The sequence below is a fragment of the Thalassophryne amazonica genome, chromosome 10 (assembly GCF_902500255.1).
Source record: "Thalassophryne amazonica chromosome 10, fThaAma1.1, whole genome shotgun sequence".
Classification (NCBI taxonomy): Eukaryota; Metazoa; Chordata; class Actinopteri; order Batrachoidiformes; family Batrachoididae; genus Thalassophryne; species Thalassophryne amazonica.
Genome location: NC_047112.1, coordinates 36,485,786 through 36,501,011, shown reverse-complemented (window position 1 = coordinate 36,501,011; position 15,226 = coordinate 36,485,786). Strand labels below are relative to the sequence as shown.

At 41.8% G+C, this 15,226-nt stretch overlaps 1 protein-coding gene across 1 annotated transcript in view; it reads left to right on the top strand.

The window, feature by feature from the left end:
• cpamd8 (C3 and PZP like alpha-2-macroglobulin domain containing 8) overlaps window positions 1–15,226 on the top strand; it is a 216,122-nt gene that overhangs the window by 185,291 nt on the left and 15,605 nt on the right. The window contains exon 42 of the mRNA XM_034179799.1: window positions 6,192–6,266. Within this exon, the coding sequence (XP_034035690.1) occupies window positions 6,192–6,266 (75 nt within the window). The remainder of the gene's footprint in view (window positions 1–6,191; window positions 6,267–15,226) is intronic.

Below are 15,226 nucleotides of genomic sequence, written 5' to 3'. Positions count from 1 at the left end.
CAGCTTTACCATCAGAGAACATAAAGAGCCTCATCCACAACTACCACAAAAGACTCCAAGCTGTCATTGATGTTAAAGGGGGCAATACACAATACAATAGGAACTGGGTATGTAAACTTTTGGTCAAGGTCATTTGGGTAGTTTCTGTTGTCATTATGATTTAAAAAGAGTAAACACAGTTGTTTGACAATAAATGGCTTCACCCCACCACTAACCATGACTGAAAAAACGTTGTTGTGTTATCATTTATATTCTCCAAAAAATGCCCAAAAGAATCAAAAATTCTGGCAAGGTATGTAAACGTATGAGCACAACTGTACAACCCCAATTCCAATGAAGTTGGGACGTTGTGTAAAATGTAAATTTAAAAACAGAATACAATAATTTGCAAATCCTCTTCAACCTATATTGAATTGAATACACCACCAAGACAAGATATTTAATGTTTAAACTGATAAACGTTTTTGCTTTTGTGTAAATATTTGCTCATTTTGAAATGGATGCCTGCAACACGCTTCAAAAAAGCTGGGACAGTGGTATGTTAACCACTGTGTTACATCACCTTTACTTCTAACAACACTCAGTAAGTGTTTGGGAACTGAGGACACTCATGATTGGGTATGAAAGGAGCATCCCCAAAAGTCTCAGCCATTCACAAGCAAAGATGGGGTGAGGATCACCATTTTGTGAATAATTGCATGAAAAAATAGTCCAACAGTTTAAGAATAATGTTTCTCAATGTTCAAATGCAAAGAATTTAGGGATTCCATCATCTACAGTCCATAATATAATCAGAAAATTCAGAGAATCTGGAGAACTTTCTACACGTAAGCAGCAAGGCCGAAAACCAACATTGAATGTCCGTGACCTTCGATCCCTCAGACGGCACTGCATTAAAAACCAACATCGTGTAAAGGATCTTACTGCGTGGGCTCAGGAACACTTCAAAAAACCACTGTCAGTTAACACAGTTTGTCATTACATCTACAAGTGCAAGTTAAACTCTACCATGCAAAGCGAAAGCCATACATCAACAACATCCAGAAACGCCGCCGCCTTCTCTGGGCCGAAGCTCATTTGAAATGGACAGAGTGGAAAAGTATGCTGTGGTCTAATGAGTCCACATTTCAAATTGTGTTTGGAAATCATGGACGTTGTGTCCTCCAGACAAAAGAGGAAAAAGACCATCCAGATTGTTACCACCACTAAGTTCAAAAGCCAGCATCTGTGATGGTATGGGGTGTGTTAGTGCCCATGACATGGGCAACTTACACATCTGTGATGGCACCATCAATGCTGAAAGGTACATCCAGGTTTTGGAGCAACACACGCTGCTATCTAAGCAACGTCTTTTTCAGGGACGTCCCTGCTTATTTCAGCAAGACAATGCCAAGCCACATTCTGCACGTGTTACAACAGTGTGGCTTCGTAATAAAAGAGTGTGGGTACTAGACTGGCCTGCCTGCAGTCCAGACCTGTCGCCCATTGAAAATGTGTGGCGCATTATGAAGCGCAAAATACGACAACAGAGACCCTGGACTGTTGACCAACTGAAGGCGTACATCAAGCAAGAATGGGAAAGAATTCCATCTACAAACCTTCAGCAATTAGTGTCCTCAGTTCCCAAACACTTATTGAGTGTTGTTATATACGAGGGCTGTCAATAAAGTAACGGTCCTTTTTATTTTTTTCAAAAACTATATGGATTTCATTCATATGTTTTTACGTCAGACATGCTTGAACCCTCGTGCGCATGCGTGAGTTTTTCCACGCCTGTCGGTGACGTCATTCGCCTGTGAGCACTCCTTGTGGGAGGAGTCGTCCAGCCCCTCGTCGGAATTCCTTTGTCTGAGAAGTTGCTGAGAGACTGGCGCGTTGTTTGATCAAACTTTTTTCTAAACCTGTGAGACACATCGAAGTGGACACGGTTCGAAAAATTAAGCTGGTTTTCAGTGAAAATTTTAACGGCTGATGAGAGATTTTGAGGTGATTCTGTCGCTTTAAGGACTTCCCACAGTGCGAGACGTCGCTCAGCGCTCTCAGCCGCCGTCGTCAGCCTGTTCAAGCTGAAAACCTCCACATTTCAGGCTCTATTGATCCAGGACGTCGTGAGAGAACAGAAGTTTCAGAAGAAGTCGGTTTCAGCATTTTATCCGGATATTCCACTGTTAAAGGAGATTTTTTTAATGAAAGACGTGCGGACGGAGCCGCACATCGGGACGCAGCCGACGCGGTGCGGCGGCACAGGAAAAACACCTCCGTGTTGATAACCATTTGTAAAATCCAGGCGGCTTTTGATGGCTTTCAGTGGAGTGAGTATATGAGAAATTGTTTAACAGGCAGGACATGTTCCAACTTGTCCTTAAGGCTTTCAACAGAGGTGTTTTTCCTGTGGCGGAGTGTCGCGTCGGCTGTGTCCCGACGCGCGGACCCGTCCGCATGTCTTTCATTAAAAAAATCTCCTTTAACAGTGGAATATCCGGATAAAATGCTGAAACCGACTTCTTCTGAAACTTCTCTGTTCTCTCACGACGTCCTGGATCAATAGAACCTGAAATGTGGAGGTTTTCAGCTTGAACAGGCTGACGACGGCGGCTGAGAGCGCTGAGCGACGTCTCGCACCTTGGGAAGCCCTTAAAGCGACAGAATCACCTCAAAATCTCTCATCAGCCATTAAAATTTTCACTGAAAACCAGCTTAATTTTTCGAACTGTGTCCACTTCGATGTGTCTCACAGGTTTAGAAAAAATTTTGATCAAACAAAGCGTCAGTCTCTCAGCAACTTCTCAGACAAAGGAATTCCGACGAGGGGCTGGACGACTCCTCCCACAAGGAGTGCTCACAGGCGAATGACGTCACCGACAGGCGTGGAAAAACTCACGCATGCGCACGAGGGTTCAAGCATGTCTGACGTAAAAACATATGAATGAAATCCATATAGTTTTTGAAAAAAATAAAAAGGACCGTAACTTTATTGACAGCCCTCGTATATATATATATATATATATATAAGGGTTCTCAAACTTGTAGCTTGTATTAGCAACCAGTGGACAGTGTGTCGTAAAGCAACTACTTTTTTCTCTTTTTTTTTGTCTTCTAGCCACACTACAAAATGCAATGGCTTATTGCGTTAATATGGCGGCTTGTATGAGGGGTCCCATCTACTGTAGTTACGAAGGACCCATCCTAAGCTCATGAAAACACATCAAGCCTTTCTTAGGTACTAGTAGGGTTGGAAACCACTGCAAAAATGCACTGATGATTATGAATGCTGTAGTCCATTAATGCTCTAAAACACCCTGTATTTTCAAACAAGAGCAAAACTAGCATAGAAATAAAATTAATTTAAAACATTAAAATGCAAAATCACTCAACACCATTAATTATATGCAGCCAAGAACAGTTAAGTCTTAAATAGTGGTCAAAACCTCAGTCAGGACTCAACTGACCTCACTTCTACGGAAGGCTTAAAATGAAAAACCTGGACAACTTGTTGTTTTCTTCCTCGCCTCAGCAACATACAGTGCATGTGTCGGCACATACGGCTCAACCAGATCAACCATGTAAGACAGCACATTGCCATTCAGTACATTACAATGTATGTAAATAACAGAACATTAAAATCCGCCTTCGCACAAACAGGCAGCCAGCAAAGTGAAGCCAGCACCGGGGTAAATAAGATTAAATTTTCAAGTTACTGTCAAAAATGAAGCAGCTGTATTTTGAATCATCTGAAGACTTCTGATATTTTTAAGTTGCAGACCCAAAAATAATACCTTACAGCAATCATTTCTGGATGAAGTACAGGCATGAATCAAAACCTTGGCATTAATCGTAGACAAAATTGGTCTAATATTTGCAATATTTCACAGATAAAAAGGACAGTCTTGGTCAACTCTATGCACATTAAGAGCATGATCACAATTTACGCCAATATTTCAAACTCCATCACTGCTCTGAATTCCCACGGAGCATCTCAGTGTCAAGCCATTCACAGTGATTCAGTTTGAGCATTGCAGTGACATTTACCTTCCAACCTTATAGATCTCCATTTAAGACCTTTTTAAATGCTTTGAATCATAAATAAAACAATACTTCCAGAAAGCACTTCACTGTTTTGAGACATCTGAAATATTAAATGAAACAACAAAGTGAGAAAACAACACAATGTCTTGAAATGCTCAAAACACAACAAAACTAGAGCACCACGCTCATAGAGCTCAAACCTTCGCCAATAGTAGTTTCCAATTCAACAAATTTTTACCTTGGAAAATAAATCAAGGTCAAAATCCTGTCAGAAATGACTTTTCATAAGCTAAATTCGATGTGATCAAATGTCAGGAGAATGTATTTAGTTCATGCACTTGAATCAAAGGTGTTTTTTTTTGTGGTGTCAGTTTTTTTTTTTTTTTTTTTTTTTTTTTTTTACTTTTTCAGTTTCTGAATTCTTTTTCAGATAATGTTCACAGAACATTGGTTGTCTCTGCTATGCACAATTTGTCATTGCTTTTTGGCACTTGGATTCTGACTGATAACTGGAAGAAAAACAGGCATAAAATTGGAACCTCCATCCAATTTTGGTGGTGTATGTAAATCCATAGCAGAAAAATGAGTGATTGAGGCACTTTTGAGTGAGATATAATGCAAAATGTACACCAAATTGGCTTTTCAATATTAAAATCATATGTCCACAAAATCCACAATCCGGATCAGATCCAGAACAAATGTTGTCAGGCAATAGTGAGTGCCAGTCTAGACCTCACTTTCAAATATGAGAGTGATTGGGGCACGTTTGATTAAGATATAATGTAAAATATACATTAAATGAGCTTTTCAATGTTAAATTTAAATGGCCACAAAATCTGTAATCTGGATCAGGTCCAAATCAAACTTTGCCAGTCGATAAAGGATAGCGTCCTACATAACACTCTCAAATATGAAAGAAATTTGATCTTTTTTAACCGAGTTATGAGCTTTTGAAAATTTGTTCAATGTTAAAGATAGATTTTTCTAATTTTCCAAGATTTTTCCTAACTTTGACCTTTGACCTTGAAAATTGAATCAGTTCTTACCTATCAGAATATGAATCCTCAGTAAAAATTTCATAGGGATATATGAAAAATTGCAGGCTCCAGACGTTCACAAAGACAAACAAACGGGTGAAAACACAACCTCCGCCCAACTTCGCTGGCAGAGGTAATAATTTCTCCTTAAAATGGTTAACCATTAGCATTTTAAAATACATTAAGGATTGGTTTATAAAATTAGTCACTGTTTTGAAACACTCGAAAAAATTGCTTCAGAACATGATTTACTTTTAAAATGTTTTAAAAACTAATGAATCAATTACTTTAGAAAACAGTTCAATGTTTCAATCAAAACATTATAATCATGATTTCTAGTGGACAATGGTGTTATTTGATTCAGAAAATGATTTGAAACACTTAAAAAACACAAATTGAAACAATTACTTCTAAAAATGATTCAGTGTAAAAAAAAGTGTTAACAAAACTAATGAAAGAATTGCATTAGAAATGATTTGCTATTTTGAAACACTAAATCAACCCTTTGCTTCAGGAAATGCTTGTGTCTTGAAATGCTACTAACACTGTGACGTGGAAGCAGCTGTTCAGGTGTTAAAGTGATTACCGGATGGCGTTGTGAAGAACCAACCGCTCGAGCGTCGTTCACTCTTTGCTGTATTACAGGCCTTCTCCAAATGACTGAGTGCTTTTGTGCAGCGCCCTAAAATCACATTCCTTTCCAACGCACAGTCCAGCAACAAAGCAGCCTTCATGTTGTGGAGCAGAGTGGTCAAAGACGTACACACATCTTTGTGCCAACTGGTTAATTATTGCTGTATTTCTGTTTAGACCTTCTCTTACTTTGTGTAGGGTTTTGAGGAAGGAATATTTGTCATCATTTCCCACTGAAAAAGGTAAAAGATATTATTTGCTCCCCTGCGGGTCATGATTTGGCCCCTTGCTATTTTTTGAAAGAGCATCATGCAGACCTGCTGAAAGTGAGTGTGCATCATTGTTTGGCCGAAAAGTGCTGCTCATTGGGGTGGATAATGCTTCTGGGCAATGTTTAGATTATGCAACACTGAAACGCTGCAGAATTTGTTGCCACTTTTCTGAGGTGGTGTGGCAGCCACATAAATGTGATCTTGTGTATTTTTGTCTTTCTAGTGGCAGTCATGGTGGAGGACAAGCAGCCAATGGTGAGGCAGGAATCTGAGCAGCTTTCAGTGCCTGTGAACACAGGTAAGCAAATCCAGCGCCCCATCCGTTATCTGTTATACAGCTTAATCATGAAATGGTATTTTGGAGGATTTTCTTTTAAAGAAAACTTGAAGGTTCAGCTGCAGTTTGCCAGAAGGCACGTGGAAGCTGTAAGTCCAGATTCGATCTGTTTCTGTTGTATTAAAATTCTTTTCTACTCCACTCCACTATGAAGCTGTGTGACTGGTGTTGCAAAAAGCAAAAATTGCACTATGCACAGTTTCTCCATTTGCAGCAGTAGTGCAGCAGATAACTGAAACAGTCCTGCAAATGGTGATGCAAGCACCAAAGTCCACACAAATACTCCTCAGACATTATTCTTTGAAAAAAATGACTAGCCACTTGAATTTTCAATAGGCGACCAGGTAGGGGTCAATTGAGGAATTACACAGGGGTCAAAATGAAAAATGCTCCAATCAAATTGAAAACTACACTGCATCTGATCATAACAATTCCAAAAAGGTATAGTTTGGACTATCTGTGACTGAATGCTCAGGAGTTATGGGGTAAAAACAGCAAAAATGGTGAAAAAAAAAAATCAGTTTCAGTTTCTGCAGTTGCTCCAGTTTTGCTTAAAGGTGATGCAAATGATTGGTTGAGCTAATACAATTAATAAATGGAATAGTTTTGACTCTATTGAATGTTTGGTCTCCACAGTAAAGGTCACACAAGGTCAATGTCCATTGGATTCTATGACATGTGACATATGTTACCCTGTAACATGATAACAAAGCATGATACATGGTCCAAACTATTCCTTTTAAAAACCCTGTTAACTCAACTAATAAACTGCATAATTTTTTTAGACAGTCCAAACTATTACCTTTTTGCAATTATGAACAGACAAATAATGTAGTGTAGTTTTAAATTTGATTGGAGCATTTTTAATTCTGTGCAATTCTTCAATTGACCCCTGCCTGGCCACCTATTGAAAATTCAAGTATCTAGTCATTTTTTTTTTTTTTTTTTTTTTGTCAAAGAGTAATGTCTAAGGAGTATTTTTGCCAAATTTGATGTTTGTATCACCATTTGCAGGATTTTGCTCTAAATATTCTCTGAGTTGCTGCACTACAGCCACAGAAACCTATAACTCTATAACTTGGTGACTTTCCTCACAAATCTTCTTACAAATCTTCTTTTAGCATACAGTACCATACTGTTTGTATTTGTTAATGTTTGATGTAAATGAAGTCCGTATTATTTGGTGACTTAGAAATGTTCACGTGTCCATCCCCTGATTTGTCTCAAGAAAGCTGGCTATAAAAGTGATAATTTACTTGTGTTATACTAAAGCATCCCATCATTTTGGCTTTTATATTTTTATTTCAGTTATGTGATATTGTTGAGATTTGTTTTCACTGTGAGTTTAAAGGACATAATTAAAAAAAATACAGAAGAAACCATCCATCCATCCATTTTCTTCCGCTTTATCCGGAGTCGGGTCGCGGGGGCAGCAGCTCAAGCAAAGCCACCCAGACCTCCCGATCCACACACACCTCCCCCAGCTCCTCCGGGGGAACCCCAAGGCGTTCCCAAGCCAGCCGAGAGATGTAGTCCCTCCAGCGTGTCCTGGGTCTTCCCCGGGGCCTCCTCCCAATGGGACGTGCCCAGAACACCTCTCCAGCGAGGCGTTCAGGGGGCATCCGGAAAAGATGCCTGAGCCACCTCAACTGACTCCTTTCGACGTGGAAGAGCAGCGGCTCGACTCCGAGCTCCTCCCGAGTGACCGAGCTCCTCACCCTATCTCTAAGGGAGCGCCCAGCCACCCTGCGGAGGAAACTCATCTCTGCCACTTGTACTCGCGATCTCGTTCTTTCGGTCATGATCCAAATCTCATGACCATAGGTGAGGATCGGAACGTAGATCGATCGGTAAATCGAGAGCCCTGCCCCCCTACTCAGCTCTCTCTTCACCACGACGGTCCGATACAGCGACCGCATCACTGCAGATGCTGCACCGATTTGTCTATCGATCTCATGCTCCATCCGTCCCTCACTTGTGAAAAAGACCCTGAGATACTTAAACTCCTCCACTTGAGGCAAGGACACTCCACCGACCTGAAGAGGGCAAGGCACCTTTTTCCGGTCGAGAACCATGGCCTCAGATTTGGAGGTGCTGATTTTCATCCCGGATGCTTCACACTCGGCTGCAAACCGCCCCAGTGCACGCTGAAGGTCCTGATTTGATGAAGCCAACAGAACCACATCGTCCACAAACAGCAGAGACGAGATTCTGTGGTTCCCAAACCAGAACCCCTCTAGAACCTGGCTGCGCCTAGAAATTCTGTCTATAAAAATAATGAACAGAACCGGTGACAAAGGGCAGCCCTGGCGGAGGCCAACGTGCACTGGAAACAGGTTTGACTTACTACCGGCAATGCGAACCAAGCTCCTGCTGCGGTCGTACAGGGAACGGATAGCCCTTAGCAAAGGACCCCGGACCCCGTACTCCCGGAGCACTCCCCACAGGGTGCCCCGAGGGACACGGTCGAACACCTTCTCCAGATCCACAAAACACATGTGGACTGGTTGGGCGAACTCCCATGAACCCTCGAGCACCCAATGGAGCGTGTAGAGCTGGTCCAGTGTGCCGCGACCAGGACGAAAACCACACTGCTCCTCCTGAATCAGTTCTCCTCTCCAGTACTCTGGAATAGACCTTACCGGGGAGGCTGAGGAGTGTGATCTCCCCCTATAGGTGGAACACACCCTCTGGTCCCCCTTCTTAAACAGAGGGACCACCACCCCGGTCTGCCAATCCAGAGGCACTGTCATCGCCACGCGATGCTACAGAGGCGTGTCAGCCAAGACAGTCCCACAACATCCAGAGACTTAAGGTACTCAGGACGGATTTCATCCACCCCAGGAGCCTTGCCACCGAGGAGCTTTCTAACCACCTCGATGACTTCGGCCTGGGTAATGGATGAGTCCGCCTCTGAGTCCCCAGTGTCTGCTTCCTCTTCGGAAGACGTGACGATGGGATTGAGGACATCCTCAAAGTATTCCTTCCACTGCCCGACAACATCCCCAGTCAGGGTCAACAGCTCCCCACCCGCACCATAAACAGTGCTGGTGGAGAGCTGCTTCCGCCTCCTGAGGCGTCGGACGGTTTGCCAGAATCTCTTCGAGGCCGACCGATAGTCCTCCTCCATGGCCTCCCCGAACTCCTCCCAGACCCGAGTTTTTGCCTCTGCAACCGCACGGGCTGCGGCACGCTTGGCCTGCCGGTACCTGTCAGCTGCCTCCGGGGTCCCACCTACCAACAAAGATAAGTAGGACTCCTTCTTCAGCTTGACGGCATCCCTTACTTCCGGTGTCCACCACCGGGTTCAGGGATTGCCGCCGCAACAGGCACCAGAGACCTTGTGACCACAGCTACGAGTGGCCGCATCGACAATGGAGGTGGAGAACATGGTCCACTCAGACTCCATGTCTCCAACCTCCCCCGGGATCTGGGAGAAGCTCTCCCGGAGGTGGGAGTTGAAGACCTCGCTGACAGAGGGTTCCACCAGTCGTTCCCAGCAGACCCTCACGATATGTTTGGGCCTGCCAGGTCTGAACCGCTTCCTCCCCTCCCAGTGGATCCAACTCACCACCAGGTGGTGATCGGTTGACAGCTCTTCCCCTCTCTTCACTCGAGTGTCCGAGACACGTGGCCGAAGGTCAGATGATACGACTACAAAGTCGATCATCGACCTCCGGCTCAGGGTGTCCTGGTGCCACGTGCACTTATGCACAGAAGAAACCAGATTTTTTAATTAAAAAAACAAACTTTTTTATTTTTTTGATTTGATGGAATTTCATTATTAAGATGTGTAATAGCTCAATGGTTCACAAACATGGAGTGACACTGTATAAATCAAAGTAAATATAAGAATCACTACAGGATTTTTTTTTTTTTTTATATCCCAGCCTTTTCTGATTTGGGGTTGTGAAATAAGACAGACTCAGCAAAATATAAATGCAAAAAAAAAAAAGTATTTAGTCTATTTTGCTGCCTGATGGAACTTTTAATTGTCTGCAAGTGTGCATGTGGGTGTGAATGTGTTTGTTTGTATGTGGCCCTTCAACACGGTCCAGGCTGTCCAGGATGTACACCGCCTCACACCCTGTGACTGCTGGGATATGCTCCATGACCCTTACTTGCAGTGAGTGGGTGCAGCAAATGGATGGGTGAATGCTGCCTGATGGTGGCATGTAAATTTGCAGAAAAGGCAGGTGTAACAAAGCTGGAATGACTTTTATGAAATGTGATTAAACAATCAGGTGTGGCCTGGAAGAGAAAATTTTGGTTGAAGTACATAATGTATACTACAACTTGTGGTCTACAACAGTGTGAGTCCCAAACTGATGCACCACGGTTGCATGTCTCCCTAAACTGCACTCTAAGTTGAAGGCAGAAATGACAGCATGAATGTTATTATTACATAAATGTTATCACACCCACATGCAGCATTAGAACATGTCTGTGTGTGGGTGTGTGGGTGTGTGGGTGGGTGGGGAGGCATTGTTTTCGGTCCTGTGTGGCCATGTGTCCATCCACATGTAACAAAATAGCTTTAGTTTCAATACATTTTGGAGCAAATGTAGCAAAGTTCAAAGTCAAGGTCACAGGCTGTGGTCAAAATTTGGGACCACTGCGTCTTTCGGGCAGATTTACAAAGTCGATTCTGAGGAACTGGTTAAAGACATACCTATGGTTACTGTTAAACTCTAATATGACCATCCTATTAGTCATATGATCTTTAACCTTGGGAGACCTTGAAAGGTCAAAGTCATTTAGAACAGCTACTTCGAGGACTTGGTTAAAGATGCAGCTGTGATTACTAACACATTAATTATAAACAAATAAGGAATGTTTTCCATTTCAGCAATAATAAGAATATTTGTAAGTAAGTTAGGGGAGGTGATGGTCTCGTGGTTAAGCGTTGGGCTTGAGACCAGAGGATCCTTGGTTCAAATCCCAGCCTGACAGGAAAATCACTAAGGGCCCTTGGGCAAGGTTCTTAGACCCCTAGTTGCTCGCAGTGTGTAGTGGGCACCTTGCATGCCAGCAGCCTCACATTGGGGTGAATGTGAGGCATTATTATAAAGCGCTTTGAGCGTCTGATGCAGATGGAAAAGCGCTATACAACCCCAATTCCAATGAAGTTAGGACGTTGTGTAAAATGTAAATAAAAACAGAATACAATGATTTGCAAATCCTGTTCAACCTATATTCAGTTGAATACACCACAAAGACAAGATATTTAATGTTCATACTGCTAAACTTTATTTTTTTGTGCAAATATTTGCTCATTTTGAAATGGATGCCTGCAACACATTTCAAAAAAGCTGGGACAGTGGTATGTTTACCACTGTGTTACATCACCTTTCCTTCTAACAACACTCAGTGTGTTTGGGAACTGAGGACACTCATGATTGGGTATAAAAGGAACATCCCCAAATGTCTCAGCTGTTCACAACCAAAGATGGGGCAAGGATCACTACTTTGTGAACAACTGCATGAAAAAAATAGTCCAACAGTTTAAGAACAATGTTTCTCAACATTCAGTTGCAAGGAATTTAGGGATTCCATCATCTACAGTCCATAATACAACCCCTGGCAATAATTATGGAATCACCGGCCTCGGAGGATGTTCATTCAGTTGTTTAACTTTGTAGAAAAAAAGCAGATCACAGACATGACACAAAACTAAAGTCATTTCAAATGCCAACTTTCTGGCTTTAAGAAACACTATAAGAAATCAGGAAAAATAATTGTGGCAGTCAGTAACGGTTACTTTTTTAGACCAAGCAGAGGGAAAAAAATATGGACTCACTCAATACTGAGGAATAAATTATGGAATCACCCTGTAAATTTTCATCCCCAAAACTAACACCTGCATCAAATCAGATCTGCTCATTAGTCTGCATCTAAAAAGGGGTGGTCACACCTTGAAGAGCTGTTGCACCAAGTGGACTGACATGAATCATGGCTCCAACATAAGAGATGTCAGTTGAAACAAAGGAGAGGATTATCAAACTCTTAAAAGAGGGTAAATCATCACGCAATGTTGCAAAAGATGTTGGTTGTTCACAGTCAGCTGTGTCTAAATTCTGGACCAAATACAAACAACATGGGAAGGTTGTTAAAGGCAAACATACTGGTAGACCAAGGAAGACATCAAAGCGTCAAGACAGAAAACTTAAAGCAGTATGTCTCAAAAATCGGAAATGCACAACAAAACAAATGAGGAACGAATGGGAGGAAACTGGAGTCAACGTCTGTGACCGAACTGTAAGAAACCGCCTAAAGGAAATGGGATTTACATACAGAAAAGCTAAACGAAAGCCATCATTAACACCTAAACAGAAAAAAACAAGGTTACAATGGGCTAAGGAAAAGCAATCGTGGACTGTGGATGACTGGATGAAAGTCATATTCAGTGATGAATCTTGAATCTGCATTGGGCAAGGTGATGATGCTGGAACTTTTGTTTGGTGCCGTTCCAATGAGATTTATAAAGATGACTGCCTGAAGAGAACATGTAAATTTCCACAGTCATTGATGATATGGGGCTGCATGTCAGGTAAAGGCACTGGGGAGATGGCTGTCATTACATCATCAATAAATGCACAAGTTTACGTTGATATTTTGGACACTTTTCTTATCCCATCAATTGAAAGGATGTTTGGGGATGATGAAATCATTTTTCAAGATGATAATGCATCTTGCCATAGAGCAAAAACTGTGAAAACATTCCTTGCAAAAAGACACATAGGGTCAATGTCATGGCCTGCAAATAGTCCGGATCTTAATCCAATTGAAAATCTTTGGTGGAAGTTGAAGAAAATGGTCCATGACAAGGCTCCAACCTGCAAAGCTGATCTGGCAACAGCAATCAGAGAAAGTTGGAGCCAGATTGATGAAGAGTACTGTTTGTCACTCATTAAGTCCATGCCTCAGAGACTGCAAGCTGTTATAAAAGCCAGAGGTGGTGCAACAAAATACTAGTGATGTGTTGGAGCGTTCTTTTGTTTTTCATGATTCCATAATTTTTTCCTCAGAATTGAGTGATTCCATATTTTTTTCCTTCTGTTTGGTCTAAAAAGTAACCGTTACTGACTGCCACAATTTTTTTTCCTGATTTCTTATAGTGTTTCTTAAAGCCAGAAAGTTGCCATTTGAAATGACTTTAGTTTTGTGTCATGTCTGTGATCTGTTTTTTTTCTACAAAATTAAACAACTGAATGAACATCCTCCGAGGCCGGTGATTCCGTAATTTTTGCCAGGGGTTATATAATCAGAAGATTCAGAGAATCTGGAGAACTTTCTACACATAAGCAGCAAGGCCGAAAACCAACATTGAATGCACGTGACCTTCGATCCCCTAGGCGGCACTGCATTAAAAACCAACATCATTGTGTAAAGGATCTTACCATGTGGGCTCAGGAACACTTCAGAAAACCATTGTCAGTTAACACAGTTCGTCGCTACATCTACAAGTACAAGTTAAAACTCTACCATGCAAAGCGAAAGCCATACATCAACAACATCCAGAAACGCCGCCGCCTTCTCTGGGCACGAGCTCATTTGAAATGGACAGACACAAATTGGAAAAGTGTGCTGTGGTCTGATGAGTCCACATTTCAAATTATTTTTGGAAATCATGGACGTCATGTCCTCTGGACAAAAGAGGAAAAAGACCATCCAGATTGTTACCAGCTCAAAGTGTAAAAGCCAGCATCTGTGATGGTGTGTTAGTACTCATGACATGGGCAACTTGCACATCTGTGATGGCACCCTCAATTCTGAAAGGTACATCCAGGTTTTGGAGCGACACATGCTACCACCCAAGCAACGTCTTTTTCAGGGACGTCCCTGCTTTATTTATTTTCTTGATATTTTACTTAAAATTAGAGAGGTGGAAGAATTGGAGGGCATCAGGGCCCAGCAGTTCAAACTGGCTGCCCATGCAATAGTGCAAATAATGAATCTCATGTGACATAGAATCCACCAATGAAATGACAAGGATCCATTTAGGTGCACAGACCTGATATGACAAAGGTCATATCACCAACAGAGATGTGTATGACTTTATGTTACTTTTTATTATTTGACACACAGGAAATTTTGAAGAGTAAAATGGGACCAAATGTAGTCCCAGCAGTTTATTTTACTCTGCAAAATTTCCTGTGTGTCAAATAATAAAAAGTAACATCAAGTCATATACATCTCTGTTGGTGATATGACCTTTGACATCAGGTGATCTAGAAAGGTTAAACTCAAGGAGATACCTGCAACCAATCTGAAGCCAGTGTGAACTAAGCACGGCCAAAGGACTGTGGGTTAGTTGAGGATACAGTGGTTCATTTTTAATGGATCAGATCAAATGTCAAGGCCACACAGAATCATATATTATGGTCTCACTGAATTACAAAGAATTAATTTGCATGAACTGGTTTCAAACATGTAATATGCAGATGTTGGACTTTCTGAGGTCCCATTCGTGGATAAATACAAAACATGTGAGATAAATGTTGAGTACTTGTGACTGAACTAGATAATTAGGCTGAACTCAGAATGTTTAAAGATAAATTTGCCTTTTGGCCTACATTTAGCAGATTTGTTTATCCAAAGCAGTTTAATTACATTGTCACTCTAAATGAAAGATGCTGATCTGAGTACCAGGAGCAAGGAAAATGAATTATGTTTGCTTCCTGTGAGATGACATTTATCTGTGTTCACTGGAGATTGCTAGTAATATCAGGTGCCTCCATCTGCTCCGGTATTTTATTGTGGTTCATTCGGCTTCTTTAGTTGTTAGCATGTGGGTGGGATTGGGGGTGGGGGCGCACGTCAGCACATCAAAATGCCTTTGTATTGCCCAATTACCCATAATTCCCTTCCCTGTGTCAGCCAAAGGCCATACAGGTGTTCAGCAGCGCAGCAGTAAAAAC